Raw genomic sequence first — 17,405 nt, 5'->3', positions numbered from 1 at the left:
AAAGTAGAGGTAAATGGTTTTACAAAAGATATATGTTGGAAGGATATGTTGCAGAGTATGTTATAGATTTGATTTTCACAGGACTAGCAAGAATAAAGCTGTACATACATTTTCCTTATTACAGCAAATTGATGTTCAAATCATGGTTTTAAAAGTTGACACATTCGCAAAAGAATACATTTACTCTGGTGAACGAGGTGAATGCCACAGATAATCCTTCAATTAGTCCATTGTGATGTTGCACCAGACAAGACACAATGAATGGAGTGAAACACTCAGAACGAGTAAAATGGGATTGGAACGCAATGCAAGAAGGGTGCAGTGAGCAATGGAACATTTGTATAATTCCGGTCCTCTCTAGTGATTGCCTGTAAAGGCAGGGATCATACACAGCACTATTCCTGCTGAGTCTCAGCGAGATGCCATTACCTTACCTTCATACAAGTACGGTCAAAATGTCAACCTTGGCCCTCAGTTCACACGCCAGCTGTGGAGCAGTGGAAACTGTGATATTGAATATATTCCAGCCATTCCAAATGGGTTTTGAGTGTGATTACCAATTACCAAACTCTGATAACATTCACAAAGATCAGACTGAGGCTGGTCAAGGTTTTTGAAGCTAAATCCTTTCCAAACCAAGTGAACAGGCTCACTTTGGTCTTGGACAAACCTCAGAATGGACAAAACCAGCTGCATATACACACCACTTGACCTTAGAGGAATATCAAATGAGGCACGATATAACAGACAGCTGCCACTGTGTGTTTACTTAATCATTTTGTTTGCCCTACAGTCCATGATCACTTCCATCTCTTGGAGCAGTTATACCCAATACTCCATACCAGACTGAGTCTTTGAACAGGCACTGTTTCCAAAACAAGTGTACTAAAGAGTTCAAAACTGAACGTGATTGTCCATCTGTGATTTTACTGGTGTCCTGTGTATTCCCAACGTGAAAAAGGACTGTAAATCCCCAAAGAGCTCTAGTAAATGTGTCAAATACAATTTCCCTTTCACAAAACCATGTTGACTCTGCATGATTGTATTATGATTTTCTCAACCTGCCACTACCTCTTTGCTAATTAATGTTAATATTCCCTCATCCCTGCCAAAGTCAGCTGTTCAGCTCACCGGCCAATGGTTTTCTGTCTCCCTCTGTTCTTGAATTATGGCATTACTTCTGCAGCTTTCTAATATTTTTAGAATCTGGGGAATTTGGAAGATTATATCCAATACATCTGCTATCTTTGCAGCAACTCATAGAGTCATAGAGCACAGAAACTGACCCTGCGGTCCAACCAGTCCATGTCGAACATAATCCCAAACTAGACTAGTCCCACCTGCCTGCTCCTGGCTCATATCCCTCCAAACCTCTCCTATTCATGTATCCATCCAAATGTCTTTTAAACGTTGTAATTGTACCCACATTCACCACTCCCTCGGGAAGTTCATTCCACATGCAAACCATCCTCTGTGTAAAAAAATTGCCACTGATTCTTTTTTAACTCTCTCTCCTCTCACTTTAAAAATGTGCCCCCTAGACTTGAAATTCCATAGAGTCATAGAGCACGGAAACAGACCTTATAGTCCAACCAGTCCACATCAACCATAATCCCAAACTAAACTAGTCCAATCTGCCTGCACTTGGCCCATATCCCTCCAAACCTTTACTGTTCATGTATTTATCCAAATGTATTTTAAGTGTTGTAACTGTACCCGCACCACGCATGAACCACTCTCTGCGTAAAATAATTGCCTCTCATGCCTTTTCCTAATCTTTCTCCTTTCACCTTAAAAGTATGCCCTTAGTCTTGAAATCCCCCACCCTGGGGAGAAGACACCTATCATTTATCTTATCTAAACTCCTCATGATTTTATAAGCCTCTATAAGGTCACCCTCAACCTCCTATGCTTTAGTGAAAAATGTCCCAGGCTATCCAGCCTCTCTTTATATCTCATTCCTGGAAATATTCTGGTAAGTCTTTTCTTGAACCCTCTCCAGCTTAATAATATCTTATTAGATTAGATTCCCTACAGTGTGGAAACAGGCCCTTTGGCCCAACAAGTCCACACCGGCCCTCCGAAGAGCAACCTTCCCAGACCCATTCCCTTACATTTACCCCTGACTAATGCACCTAACACTATGGGCAACTTAGCATGGCCAGTTCACCCAACCTGCACAGCTCTTAATAATATCCTTTAAGACTCTAAGGTGTAGACTACCGTGGAACCTGTTAGATTTTAGCTCCATTAATTTTCCCGTTACTTTTTCTCTATTAATCCTGATTGTTTAAGGTTTCTCCCTTCCTATTGTTCCATGCTTTTCTACTATCTTTGGGATTTATGTTTCTGTGAAGCCTGAAATAACTCCACAGAGGGTGGTATTTTGTCACCAGGTCACCCTTTATTTAGACATGGAGAGTCCTTGACACTGATCCAGCTCCCTTAGAGCCTGCTCTCAGGGTGAACAGAACCTCTGACACTCCTATTTATTTATTTTCTTTCTTTTCTCCTTTCCCCACACTCCTGCCTAACTGCGGTAGTGCTTATTTTTCCCCAGCACCCATGGTGTGTGTGTGCAGGTGTGAGACACGGTGAAAGACACAAGGTGTACGAATCTTTATTCAGTTTCCACCACCAGGAAGAAAGGAAACACCCAAGTGGCCAGTGACAAGCAGTGCCCTTCACATCAAAGGGCAATGCCATGTGAAAACTCCTGTTTATATGTGTCAGCCAGGGCTCTCTGATTGGACCAGATTAACAGTCCCAATCAGGGAACTCATATCCTATGAGGTCCACCTGGCTGTTCTTGTTACAATCACTACAAAGACAGATGCCATATTCTTATTTAAAACCATTGCACTTTGATTCTTTCCTATTGGTAGACTCAAGTTCCATCCTCTAAGACACTAATGCTCACTTTTGCAACTTGTTGTTTTATAAACTTGTGGAAACTTTTATTGTCTTTTTATATTTCTGGATAGTTTTCTCCCATCCTCCAACTACTGCTTTCTGTAATCATCCCTTGCCTGGTTTCTAAAATGTTTCCAATTTTCCGGCCTGCCGCGAACCTTCCTGGCACTGTCTACCTTTCCATTTGATTTGACGCTGCCCTAAGTTCCTCAGTTGACCACAGATAGTGCACCCTTCTCAGAAGAAACACCTTCTGAAATGTCTGCTGCTGCTTTTGTGCAGTCTTAGCTTTTAACCTGTTTTCCCATGCTGCATTGTTCAGTGTCTACCCAAGGGGCAGAGCTACTGGCTGTTGTGTCAGAGACGGGGCACAAAGAGAGTGTATTGCTGGAGAGCAAAGTGAAACCAGAGTGACAGCAAACAGGAGAGGCAGCTCTTGTCCCAGTTATCATTACCCTGTGTGATGCCAATCGGTGCAACATGGGAGCGAGTTTGTTCAATTAGAACTCACCAAACTGCCTGTTGTGTTAAAGAACACTGATGCATCTCAACTTGCTGCCTTCAAATGTGCCAGTTTAAAATTTGCTGTTCCAGTTTGAATCAAGCTGCTTATATTTCTCCTGTGTCCTTTTCGTTTCTCTTTTCAGTTCATCAGAACTATGTCGGTACAGACACGGAAAGGAATCCTTTCTTTCTTTCGGTTGTCCTTTCTGACCAAAACAATCAGCGTGTGCCACAGTACCGTGCGATCCTCTGGAAAAAAACAGTAAGTGGCGATTCGTTCACCTTCCTTACTCGGGTTTGTCAGAATTGTGTGTTTATGGTCATTTTTTTTAAATCGCAAAGCCACTTTTGGAGGAAGGCCTTTATCACTCCAAGTACATTTCAGATTCTCCTTAAATTGAAGTGATCGCTTTGCAAGGTGATGTTCTGATATCCTGGTATCCTGGACAACTTAAAATTTCAAGGCAGCTCCATCTCATAAAGCTGCACTCTTACCACAAACCATTTTCAGATCTTTATACACCAGCCTCCACCTTAGGGTCAGTGTGGTGGACGTGACCTTAGAAGGTGACATCAGGAAAGATATACAGGGGAACCACGATTATCCGAATGAGATGGGCGGGCACTGTTTAGTTTGGATGATCAATTATTCGGTTGATCAATTAAATGCCTTTCCCCTGGGGCTCGGAGTTCTTGAAGTCTGCTCCCCGTTCAGGAGGTAAAACAGCAACACAGCGCACGAGACCCCGCCCCTAACACCGCTCCCAGAACCCTGTCCAACCCCCCACCCCCACCCCCACATTCCCCAACCCTGTCCAAGCCCGCCCCCTCCCCCCCGTGTGGGTAGAGAGAGAGAGAGCAGGAGGTCAGTCATTTGGAGACGGTGCCTGTTTAATCACTGTAAACGAAAGACGCGATCACTGTTGGAAACACGTCTTTGATGTAATGTTTCTATCGGGACCTCGAGGTCTCCTTCGGATAATCCAATTTTCAGATAATTGGTAGTCGGATATTTGAGGTTCCTTCGTAAAGGCATTTAAGATAGAAAGGGAGGAGATAATTGATGAACAAGTCAAACTTAGAAAGAGAGATTTCAAGTGGAAATTTCAAGTGAAATTTACATTATATTGAAAAGCAAAAGAGGTCATGTTGAACTGAAATAGGACTTTGAAGAAAGTGGAGTGGGGGAGGGTCATTCAACTCATTGAGCCCACTGTGCCATTCAGTAAGTTCATGGCTGAACTGACCCTGTGCCTAAGGACACTTTTCTGTCTACCACCTCCAATAATCCTTGGCTCTCTTGTCAATCAAAAATGTGCCTAATTCAGCCTTGACGATATTCAGTGATTCGGCCTCCACAGGTCACTAAGGGAGAGCATTAATGACTTGCCGAGAGAAGAAATTCCTCTGCGTCTCTTGAGGTTCCTTTCTCTGTAGAATAGAAAATGGATGGTGAGGGTGGGGGAGTGTGGGCTGGGGTTGGGGTGGTGTGGTTACCAAAGCAGGAATCTTCAGGGTAATAAACAGGATCGATGGGATAGAGGTTAGGAAGGGTGTTCCATTTCAGACAGGCCCAGAAACAGGCCCAAAAGTGAAATGCTGTGGAGGGTGGTAATCTGTAATGAAGGCGAAAACCTCTAGAAATTTTCAGCAGCTCAGGGAGTATCTTGGATAGAAATAAAGTTAACATTGAACATGATGACAGGTCACCGAGAACCAGGGAACAGTGCATACAAAGTGGTCGTGTTTAAGTCCAGCTTTGGTTAGAATGTTTAGAATGTGCAGTGACCAAGGTGAATAGAAAAGATGCATTGCATGGAATTATGAATAAACACATGAAAGGAAAATGACAAAAGGATAACTTGGTAATGTTAAATGGGTGGAAGGAGGCTTGTATCCAGCATTAACATGGGTCTGAAACTGAGGGGTCTGCAATGCTATCTAACATCATGCTAGTTTCTGAAGCGATTATATCACTTTTCAATGGGCAATTTTGCCAATTTTAGACTAACTATACACTTGGAGATTTAAGTCCTAACAAAATGTTCCCATGCTTTCCCATAAACAAGGTGCCAAGGAACACTAAATCATTTGTCAATGACTCGATCAAGAGAGATACTGGCAGGAGCTGCCCAGGAAACGATAATGCTTTAAATTGTTTATGTATTTTTTTTTCAAAGTGAGACTCTAATTAAACAAGCAGGTCCTTCTTTGATTTGTAAAAGGTGGTTTTACAAAGCTCTCAGGGTTTGAGTTCAAACAAGGCTCAGCGAGGGTTGATGCTCCTGCTAGTTCCCATGCCAGGCACCAGCACTGTTGTTCAAAGGGATGTGTTTTGACACTGTGGTTAGGAGCAGCTGTTTCCCAATTGTGTGCTTCTGTGTCTCTCTCTATGTCTGTGTGTGTGTGCGTGTGTTTATGTGTGTCTTTGTGTGTCTATGTGTGACTGTAAATGGGTGGGTGTGTCTGTGTGTGCACCTGTGTGTCTCTGTATGTGTGTGTCTTTCTCTATGTGTGAGTGTCTCTGTGTATGTGTCTCTGTGTGAGTGTGTGTGCGCACACACGTTTGTGAAGTCAGCTAATCCTTCTCCATCCTCAGTACCTTCCATCAGTTTGTGCTATCACAGCTTTTTACTGCATCCCGCTTTCTGTGACAGTAAAATCCTTGTCAGATTTATTATGTTCTGGTTTCTTAGAATCTGACAGAGGTCGTTATTGTTAAAACACCTCACTGACTATGAGTGATTTAAAATACTGGTACAGAACCTTAAGTGATGATTAATTGAGCAGTTAGTCTTTCATAAACATATTTGATATCTTTATATGAAATTGTGTCCTCTGTTGATGGGGGAGTAAGGGGAGCACTGTGCCCCATTATTGCTACATTAGCTTTTTGGAATTGAAGTGGGTCAATGCTGTTAAGGTACAGATCAGCTGTAATGTAATTACCTGGCAGTACAGTGGCTGAATAGCTCATCCTTTCACAAAGAGTCTGAAATTGCGGCGTATTGGGTTCAGAGCACAGATGCATGACCCAGTCTTAGGAATGCAGTGGAGCAAAATGAGGAAGAGAGATGGGGAAGTGTTGCAGCATGATGAGATGTGGATGCACCAATGGGTTCCTGTCACTGCAAGTTCCCCAGCAGCTTTTCCCAGGAGGCTCAGGGTATGAGTTACTGCAATGTGGAAGGGATGAGCAGTGTTCAGGAAGGAGTCACCAACAGTCAGACTTATTAAGCAGCACATTTTAGCAATAATCTGCTCACTGATGCTCAGCCTAGGTTCTGCCAGGACCACTCAGCTCCTGACTTCCTGACAACCTTGGTCTTTCTTTGGATTGACTGCAAAGGTGACGTGAGATTGACTGTCCAGGCCATCAGGACTGCATTGACCAAGTGTGCTGTCAAGGAGCCCGAGCAAAGCTAGAATCAATGAGAATTGGGAGAGAACTGTCCACTGGTTGGAGTCATACCTGACACATAAAGAGATGGTTGTGGTTGTTGGAGGTCTGTCATCTCAGCTCCAGGACATTTCTGCAGGAGTTCCTCAGGGTAGTGTCCTCAGCCCAACCACCTTCAGCTGCTTCATCATAAGGTCAGAAGTGGGGATGTTTGCTGATGATTATACAATGTTCTGCATCATTCATAACTCCTCAGGTACTGAAGCAGTCCATGTTCAAATACAACAAGATCTGGACAATAACCAGGTTTGAGCTGACAGTGGTAAGTGGTGTTTACACTATAGAGATGTCAGGCAATGGCCATCTCCAATATGAGTTAATCCAACCATCATCCCCTGATATTGAATGGCATTAAGATCACTGAATCCCTCACTACCAATATCCTGAGGGTTACCGTGAACTAGAAACTGAACTGAAGGAGCCACTCAACTGACACCCCAAAACTGGCCAGAATCTATAAGGCAGAAGTCAGGAGTGTGATGGAATACTGCCCAGTTGCATGGATGAGAGCAGCTCCAACAACATGTAAGCTTGACACAGTCCAGGACAAGGAACTGATTGGCACTACATCTACAAAGATTCAGTCTCTCCATCACTGACGCTCCGCAGGAGCAGTGTGTACCACGTACAAAAGGCACTGCGGAAATTCACCATGCCAAAGATGTGCAGGTTAAGTGGGATTTGCAACAGTAAATGTGGGATTACTGGGATGGCTGGGGGGAGGGGTAGGGGTAGGGAGGAAGGTGAAGGGTCTGATTTTGTGTGGGATGTTCTTCAGAGTGTCAATATAGTCTCGATAGGTTGAATGGCCTCTTTCTGTACTGTAGGGATTCTATGATTCCTTAGGCAGTACCTTCCAGATCACAACCACAGCTGTCTAGGAGGACATGGGCAGCAGATGCATGGAAACACCTCCAAGTTCCTCTCCAAGCCACGTACCTGTCCTGATTCAGAAATGTATCACTGTTCCTTCAGTGTCGCTGGGTCAGAATCCTGGAATTTTCTTCCCAGTGGTACTGTGGGTCTACCTGCATCAAATGAACTACAGTGGTTCAAGAAAGCAGCTCATCACTACCTCCTCCAGGGATATAAGGGCTGGACAATAAACGCTGGCCCAGCTAGCATCCCAGAAATAAATAAATAAATAAATAAATAAAGCCCTAACTATGCTGCTATTGGCGATCAACAGACCAAGCAGAAGTTCCTATGTCAAAACATGGCTGGTATGGTCCAGATCTGGTCTTTGAAGACATCAATACACATTTTGATAGTTATCATCAGGAATTGGAAGGAGAGAATGGTGCCAAGCATAGACATCAAATAAATTTATCTGTTATTGTTTTTCTGTTATTTTAGTCATTTGTTTGTTCAGGTCTATCTCACTTTTCTTCAGTAACTGGTAACAGAAAACCTCATTCGAACCAGGACCTCGTTCTATCAGTGCTGTCATTTTCTGCTCCCTTACTTTAATCTTGTGTTTGTCAATTTGATTTGATTACAAGACTCTTGTATTGTGAGAGCTTTCATAAGGGAATTTTACTTGATGCGAATCAAAGCTGATTCAGAAGGTGAAAGGATCAAAACGCAAAAACTTCTCAGAAATGAAAAACAGTTATAGAGTTATAGAGATGTACAGCATGGAAACGGACCCTTCGGTCCAACCCGTCCATGATGACCAGATATCCCAACCCAATCTAGTCCCACCTGTCAGCACTGGGCCCAAACCCTTCAAACCCTTCCTATTCATATATCCATCCAGATGCCTTTTAAATGTTGCAATTGGACCAGCCTCCACCACTTCTTCTGACAGCTCATTCCACACATGCACCACCCTTTGCATGAAAAAGTTGCTCCTTGGGTCTCTTTTATATCTTTCCTCTCTCACCCTAAACCTATGCCCTCTACTTCTGGACTCCCCCCATCCCAGGGAAAAGACTTTGTCTGTTTACTCTATCTATGCCCCTCATGATTTTATAAACCTCTACAAGGTCACCCCTCAGCCTCTGATGCTCTAGGGAAAACAGCCCCAGCCTGTTCAACCTCTCCCGAGAGCTCAAATCATCCAACCCTGGCAACATCCTTGTAAATCATTTCTGAACCCTTCCAATAGGGGGAGACTGAAATTACATGCAATATTCCGGAAGTGGCCAAACCAATGTCTACTACAGCCGCAACAAGACCTCCCAGTTTGAAATATTTTTTGAAATATTTATTTATAGAGTCTGTTTTCTCTTCACAGGGTACACAGAAAATATGCCTTCCTTATAGCCCTACGAAAACACTTTCTGTCAAATCTATTTTAAGGTAAGTGAGAAATCTTGGAATTCTAAATGGACCTTGCCGACCGTCATTGGATTAGTTTTACCAGTTTTCATATCTAGTGTGGAATAAAGGTCTGTACTTTGCTGGGTTGCAGGATCACATGTAATGGGTATCGAGAGAAAGAGAGAGAGAGATACCTATTGTCCTTGGTGGGTTATGCTGTTACATCACCAGATACCGAGGCAGTGACTGTTCCGCCTCCTGCTGGTGAGACGGCTAGTTGAAGCCTGGACATCAGTATCACCAACGATTAAGCAATGTGATGGGCTCGGATTTGACTCACTCAGCCTCTGTTTGCTAAAACAGATATCGGGCCTGACTTTAACTCTTATGAGAGGTAGCCTATCCTAAGCCTGCCAACTCCTGTTGCATAATTTAGACCAATCCTGGTGAATGCCAGAGCCATCTTAATCCCTTGCTAATGAATATATAATATCCCAATAACAAGGGAAAAAAATAGTGTATAATCCATGCATACCTCTCTGTTCAAGTGCACACCTTTCATAATTATTCAAATGTTCTTAGGATGGTGATTTTATCTTAAGATGCGGGATAGTGGTGCAGTTAAATCCCTGGAAAATTGCCTCAAACAGACTTTTTTCATCCATTCAGATTGAGACACTCACCAGAGAACGGGCCCACTGTGTGCACACAGTTGTTCATGCAAGTGAGAAGTGTAAAGGGCCTGGGAGTGGCCCAAATATAAGCCCATTCAGAGTGTCATTGGGCCAGGAGAACTTTGAAGCACAGAGGAGAGGGATGTGAACACCAACTTGCATTTAAATAACATCCTCCATGTAGAAATACAGCCAAGGTCTTCTAGTGAGCAGAAAAGACTGGTGCAGATACTGGGAGTGGTGACCAAAGCTGCTGAGTTTTAAGAAAGGTCTATTGGGATGGAAGGATGGGAAAGTGAGAGATGGCTGGTCGGGTGGAACGACTGCACGGAAGGAGACAATCTGGCCAGTCATGTGTGGGTCAGCTCTCTGCAGAGTGACCCTCCCCTGTCCCACTGCCCTGCCTTTTCCCTGTAACTCTGCATTCCTTTTCACACAGTGGGCCCGTTCTCTGGTGAGTGTCTCAATCGAATCTGCTGCCAGCATTCTCTCAGGCAGTGCATTCCAGGTCGAACCACTCGCTGCCTCACACCACGTTATGTTGATTATCTTGCCAGGCACTTTAAATCCTCTAGGGCTTGATCCTTCCAGCGATGGGAACAATTTCTCCCTCTTCAATCTGACCGCATCACTCACAGTTTTGATCAAATCTCTTCTGAATCTTCTCTATTCTAAGGGGAAAAGCCTCACCTCCCTCTCCATTCTATCCACATCACACTGAAGTTCTTCAACGCTGCTGCCAATCTCATGACCCTTTTGTGCACCCTCGCTAACGTGGTCACCTCCCGTCGGGAGATATTTCAAGAGCTTGTAAGTTGAAATAGCCAAACACACGACCATCCACGTTTGGGTGAAGGGGGTAGGGACCACTCTGGAAGCCTGAGTTGGGGGAATGCTGTACTCTTCAGAGTTTGAAGAGCTGGAGGGGATTGTGGAGTGGGAGAGGGAGGAGGGCATGGCAAGGTATGAGGACAAGCCTGAGAATTTAACTTTGAGACAGTGGAGCCAGGAAAAGTATTGGAGCAGAGAGGTGAGCGGCATAGGGTATGAGTGACAGAGTTATGAGCCAAATTTTTAAAGGTCATTGCAAGCCTGTTTCTGTCGGTTCTTTCATTGTGGAACTTTATTTGATTGTTGTTCTTTATCTTCCTCTAATCCTGATTGTTGATATTGTCAGATACTTGCCAGGAAATAACATGGTAACTTTATAGAGGCAAATCACCAGAAGAGGGTGTATATACTGAACTGAGGAGCAGCTTTAACACCCAGCGGCAGCTGCTGCAACTATGGCACTGAAAGTGTTTCACACAGATTCCGACTTGCGGGGAACTCAAAATAAGGAATAGAGGATGTATTTGTGGGAAGGGAAATCTTCATTCTGAGCAGGAATGTGTCCGTCAGTCAGAATGGGACAGTGTTGGGAAGAAGCTGATCATTCTGTCCCAGAGCACCCACAGTGTGAGGGGAAGGGAATCATTGGGAGCACATTGTCCTGTTGTGAAGTGCCACTTGCAGTGGTCTTTGAAGGCAATGGACTGTGAGACACAAATCACATTGAACAATCTCTTCAACTTTTGAATTGTTTTGCAGTGCCATGAACCTTGATAAATTTGAAAAAGGCCCTAGGGAGATTTTTAATGCAGAAATACAGAAGGTAAGACTCAGTTTGTTAAAACGGTGTTTCTGACCATTGCGGTTGTCAGTGAAAACATTATAAAGATAATTTGCTGTTTGAAATGAAACCAGCCTACAATCTCGGGATCACCGCCTTATTCCTGTTGGAGGGTGGAAGTTATTTTGCAGAGTGGTATCAATTAACCTGGAAGTCAACTTGACAACTCTGTGTTTAATTGATGGCCATTTTTGTGTAGCTGGATTCTAAACCTTAAACGTTCATAACCAAGGTTATGCACAAAAGGACTTTATAAACTGTTGGTTAAGCCCAGCTGAACTGAGTGACCAGTTTGTGACTGAACTAATACAATCTATGAGAATGACCATTTATTGTCTGTAGGGGCCAGGACTGAAATCAGGGCCTGGTGCTGCTCCTGGCCTGGACCCTATTCCCACTGTCTGAGAACAGAGGCCTTGTCCCTTGACTGAACGTGGCAGGCTCCCCTCCTGCTCTGCCCCAAACCTGGGCACAGTGGCCTCACTCCAGCTCAAGCGCACCAACACGGTGGCTCAGTGGTTAGCACTGCTGCCTCACAGCACCAGGGTCCCAGGTTCGATTCCAGCCCTCGGGCGACTGTCTGTGTGGAGTTTGCACATTCTCCCTGTGTCTGCGTGCGTTTCGTCCGGGTGCTCTGGTTTCCTCCCATAGTTCAAAGATGTGCAAGTCATGTGAATTGGCCATTCTAAATTGCCCATAATGTTAGGTGTGTTAGTCAGAGGGAAATGGGTCTTGGTGGGTGACTCTTCGGTGGGTCGGTGTGGACTTGTTGGGCAGAAGGGCCTGTTTCCACACTGTAGGGAATCTAAAAAAAACTTCAACCCCCTTAGCTTTATGTTTCACAGCCTCCCAGCCACATCCCCCCTCCTTTCTCAACTCAGCAGAGTGACCTTAACCCTCCAGCCTGAGCTCAGTACCCTGCCCTCAAGGACTGTGGGCCTCCCCTGTTGCACTGCCCCTGGGTTACTGGACTCTCCCTTGACTCAGGCCCTGAATATTTGAACAGAGACAAGTCCACTGCAAGTTCATGGATTCAGTTCTTCATTCTTTGCAGTAGATGCTAAATGAATTGGACATGTTGATAGTTAATAATGTTTCCACATTGTCAGGCACAACGTGCCTAAGTGAGGGAGGTTGTGGTGTCAGACAAGTGAGACATTGATCAGCAAGTTCCTCAGACAGACCCTGAGTAATGGGGCTGTCCTGCCTCAAACCAGGAGGCCTCTTCCCGGCCTACAGGACTCCCCACCACCCTCGTCCTTGTTCTTGACATTCATCCCCTGCAGTGAGTTATTTGTGGCTGAGCCTGGGCAATGTCCAGTGGAGGCTCCTAGCTTCACTCATCTAATGAGCAGAAATGATGATGCAAGCAACTAATCCTCTTGTTCTCGTGTTTGACAGGACTTACTGGTTCTAGAAGAACAGGAGGTGAGTGCAATGTAAACCGGGGTTGTGCGGTAGCAATGGCTGACTGTCGACAGGCCTGCGCACTAATTATAGGAGGGAACATACAAGGAGAAAGGGCAGGCAGGGCAGAGGAGGGAGGGAGGGAGAGGGCAGGGGTCAATGAGGATGGAATGGCGTATGGTGGGACAGGGGTGTGGAGTAGGGTACAGGAGGGTGGAGTACAGGGCACAGGAGTATAAAGGAGGGTAGAGATGGAGAGGGGTACAAGGTAGGGAATAACGGGTGACGCTTGCAGCAGAGAGAGGTTGCAGGAGGAAGTGGGGGTACATGAGGAGGGTGTAGAGGGGAGGAGGGAAGGAGTTATACAGAGTCACAGAGGAGAGGAAGTCATACCAAAGGGCAGAGGAGTGCAAGGAGGAAGGTGGGCTGCAGAAAAGGCTGGGGGCGGGGGGGGGGGGGGGGGGGGGGGGGGGGGGGGGGGGGCGGAGATGAGGGTAACAGGATGACATTTCAGATTGTTCCAGCAAGGAGCCAGCGTATTCCCTTCAGCTGACTGTATCCTCCTGGAAAAAGGTGTAACTTCCCAATGAGATCCTTCAGATGAATTGAACTCCTCGCTTGGAACTCTGTCCTCTAAAAATGACAGGGTTCCAGGCTGCAGTGAATCACCTCAGTATTTATTTATCTTGATCAATTTAAACTGCTCAGTTTTGAATCTTGAAAGGGGAATTACATTTTTATATGTTTTAATCACAGCTGTTAAGTTTCTTTATATTTCAGCGCTGGTCTAATAAATAGTACATTTTCTTTTACTTGCTGCACATTTCTGAATTCTTTTTGTTTTATTAGGGGTCAGTGAACTTTAAGTTTGGAGTTCTATACGCTAAAGATGGACAACTGACAGACGATGAAATGTTTAGCAACGGTAAGGGTCAAATAGCTCATTCAGGCTGAATTTCACTTGAACTAATGTCATTACAAACCACTTGTTGCTGCAGTAATTTTCATTTGTTTCTGCGGGACCTCCATTATAGGATCAAAGACTGGATGGAGACCATTCAGTGCCCCGATGTCTAGACTGTAACCCCCTGCTGATTATAATCAGCTCAATGTTGACAGGGTGAAGAACCAGTTATTAAAAATAAAGTGGGACAAATTATTGAGTTATGGAGTACAGGGAGAGGTCAGGCAGTCAGTGATGGACTTACTTCAATGAGTGCAGTCCCAACAACATACAAGAAGCTTGTCAGCACCCAGAACAAAGCAGTCTCCATCCACCACCCTCAAAATCAACTCCCTCTGTTACCAACACACAGAGGCAGCAATGTGTACCATCTACATGATGCGCAGCAGTGTCTCACCAAGGTTCTTTCAACAGCATTGACAGTTCTTGTGGCCTCTACCATGTCAGGGAAAAGGGTAACAGCAACGCCACCATCTGCAAATCTCCCTCCAAGCCACATCCTAATGTGGGACGATATCAGCATTTCCTTCATGCTCCTGCATCAAAAACTGGGCCTCTTTCCCTGGTAGCACCTACACAGACTTGAAGATGCAGCAGAAGACGGCTCATCACCTTCTCAAGGGGAAGAACTGCTGTCCTTGCTGGCAATATGTGTAACTGAGCACAGAATAACTTGCAGTGTGTAGGTAGACCTAAGAACTGTTGAAATATCACATGGTCAGGTACATAAGAAACAAAATTCATGGCTGTTCTGAATGTGATCTCAACTCCACCTTCCTATCTGCCCCTCATAACCCTTGGCTCCCTTGTCTATTAAGAAACTGTCAGTCTCGGCCTTGTATATATTCACTGATCCATTGGTGTCTAGGGAACAGAATTCCTCATGGAGACCAATGACTCTCTGAGAGGTTCCAAGCAGTCTGGTCATTTCCAAACTGCCAGGCCCCATTTAACATCTTCACTGCTAACCAGTAAATAAATGAGACTGTAAAATCGATTGTCCAACCTTTACTGGACATTAAGTCAGTCATCAACCCGACCTGTTGTAAATTAAGAACTGTTCGCAGTCCAGGCTTTCACATTGCTGTCGGAGATTTGTTTTTGATTTTGTAGACGTATTGATTTTGCTGCTTTTAAAAGTAAGAGTGCTTCTTAAGTGAGTCACAGCTTGGGATTATGACCATTGTTGAGAATCTGTTTTAGAGACACTGCAACAGAAACTGTGAGACATTCAGCTGAGGGACCCTGAGGCTATCAGCTGTAAGGCACAACTGGGAGAGTTGACGGTCTTCTTGACTGAGGATGGTCTTCTTGATTGAGAAGCTTGCAATCTCCTGGCCTTTCTCTTCTTTCCAGTTGATTTAAGGAAGATCTTTGTAGTTGAACAAATTACAGTCAGTTCTTCCAGAACACAATAGGTACATTCTTGTGCAATCCTGCGCCATAGAAAAATCATGCAATATAAGTAACACTCAGGGTGTTGATGGTCTATTTGCGTTATAGCCAACACATACTTTAAAAGCTTTAAAACCAGCTTTCCCTATTCACCCAATCGCGTTCGAGCCAATTTGCATCAATGAAAGATGCATTATAGCAGAACTGACTGTATGGAGCTAATCTGAGAAGGAAATGGTCCCAGAGACGGAACACTGCTCAGTGGTTGAAGTTTTGTCCTTCCAACATTGCGTATCACTTTGGCATGTCTATAGAGTGATGTTCTAATCCAGTCAGCGCCCTCTTCTGTTTCTTTCACAGAAACTGGGAGTGAAAGCTTTCAGAAGTTTCTAAATCTTATGGGTGAAACAATTACATTGAAGGGCTGGATTGGCTACAGAGGAGGACTTGACACCAAAAGTAAGAGTCGGACTAAAATTCAAGACAAAATGTCAAATAAAAATTTGCATCTAACAAGGCAATCAAACAGATGGCATTTCATACAACCGGTTTGTTAAACACTACGGATGCTTATTCCAAATACCAGGTACCGAAATGATCCAATATACCAAACAGCTGTTGATGCTCCTTTGCATTAGAACTGAAATTTTGTTGAAAACATAACTTTGGGTTTTCTCCATATTCCTGTTGATTCCTGTGGATTTGGAGACTTTCTTGTTATTTGTGTATTTATTGTTGTTTGCTGTGGTTTGACAATATTCCCAGGATCCAGACCTCATTCCATTTTCATTGCTTTGGAGTGGGCAGTGCAACATTTCTTGGAGCTTGATCTCTATCTCCATGTCCAGTTGGAGGGTATACGGTTAATACAAGATTATCTTAATGCTTGACAATTTACAGCATCATCATATGCATTATTCATAATGAAACAGAGAACAGCTGAGTCTAATTGATACAGACTGCAGCATCTCCTCTACAGCTCCCTTTCTAGTTCATGAAGACATGAAGGATCTACACACACACACACACACTATATGTATACATAATTCTCTCTCATAAATACAAACATACACTTTCGTTCTCTCACACACAGTACACTGGGAGAATTTTATATGATTCCACTATTGGTCCAGCCTCTCAAGATGTGAATGGACTGCTAGAGCAATATACACCTGATTATCTCTTTCTCTCTTTTCTCTTACTTTCTCGATGCATTTCTCACTCTGTTTCTCTTGTCTCAGTCTCTTCATTTCCCTCCCTTTGCCTGTTACCCTGTTCTCTCCAAAATCATCTCCAACAGTGTCCCTTTCTGTTTTCCCAATCCCATTCCTATATCCTTCTTGTCTTGGCTTTCATTTTAACCCAAATGCTCCGCACCTCAGGAACTCTTTTCCAAATTGCTTTAATCAAGCCTGATCCACCTTCGCCTCCTCTGTCCGTGCTGACAAACACCCCATCTTCCATCTCCAATCTCTTCAGCAAAGTCTGAAAACAAACAGAGATCTCATCCACCTCTCCCACAGCCTACTTTCTGAAGCTCCTGAGGGAGAGGCTTTCCATTCCTTCCAAAGCAATGAAAAAGTTTGAATCAATGGCAGATTCCTCCAAGCTGTGACTTGTACACTGAGTCATGTCACTGAAGCAGGCCATTTCGTCGAGTGGGACTGTTTGTGTTTTCTGTGCACAGCAGCCTACTTCCCCCACTTTGCATCTAACCTCATCAACAGGCACAAGTATGTGCTGCTGTCAAAATCTGTAGAATGTACATTTCAATCTGCATTTGCTAAGATTTAAGTTGTTTGGTTTCGTATAGTGTGAGTGAGGGCCATCAGTCTTGTTCCATAACCGAGTTCAAATATGACGGTATTCTTCAGAACCTTGGTGGTGGTATTTATTTGTTAAAATCAGGATTGACTGGGATATACTGCAAGTCAGAGGGAGGTGATGGCTCAGGGGTTAGCACTGTTGCTTCACAGCGCCAGGGACCCGGGTTTGATTCCATTCTCGGGCGATTGTCTGGGTGGAGTTTGCACATTCTCCCCGTGTCTGCGTGGGTTTCCTCCCACAATCCAAGGATATGTAGAGTAGGTGGATTGGCCATGCTAAATTGCCTGCAATGTGCAGGCTAAATGGGTTCGCCACGGGAAATGT

At 44.3% G+C, this 17,405-nt stretch overlaps 1 protein-coding gene across 5 annotated transcripts in view; it reads left to right on the top strand.

Moving 5' to 3' along the window:
- garnl3 (GTPase activating Rap/RanGAP domain like 3) overlaps positions 1-17,405 on the top strand; it is a 443,932-nt gene that overhangs the window by 264,979 nt on the left and 161,548 nt on the right. For all 5 annotated transcript variants that reach the window (XM_043720251.1, XM_043720250.1, XM_043720254.1 and 2 more), the window contains exons 5-10: positions 3,561-3,679; positions 9,117-9,181; positions 11,407-11,470; positions 12,890-12,916; positions 13,745-13,820; positions 15,615-15,713. In XM_043720251.1, the coding sequence (XP_043576186.1) occupies positions 3,561-3,679; positions 9,117-9,181; positions 11,407-11,470; positions 12,890-12,916; positions 13,745-13,820; positions 15,615-15,713 (450 nt within the window). The remainder of the gene's footprint in view (positions 1-3,560; positions 3,680-9,116; positions 9,182-11,406; positions 11,471-12,889; positions 12,917-13,744; positions 13,821-15,614; positions 15,714-17,405) is intronic.

This window comes from Chiloscyllium plagiosum, chromosome 30, assembly GCF_004010195.1.
Source record: "Chiloscyllium plagiosum isolate BGI_BamShark_2017 chromosome 30, ASM401019v2, whole genome shotgun sequence".
In the NCBI taxonomy this organism is placed as follows: domain Eukaryota; kingdom Metazoa; phylum Chordata; class Chondrichthyes; order Orectolobiformes; family Hemiscylliidae; genus Chiloscyllium; species Chiloscyllium plagiosum.
This window is presented reverse-complemented; position numbering and strand designations above follow the sequence as displayed.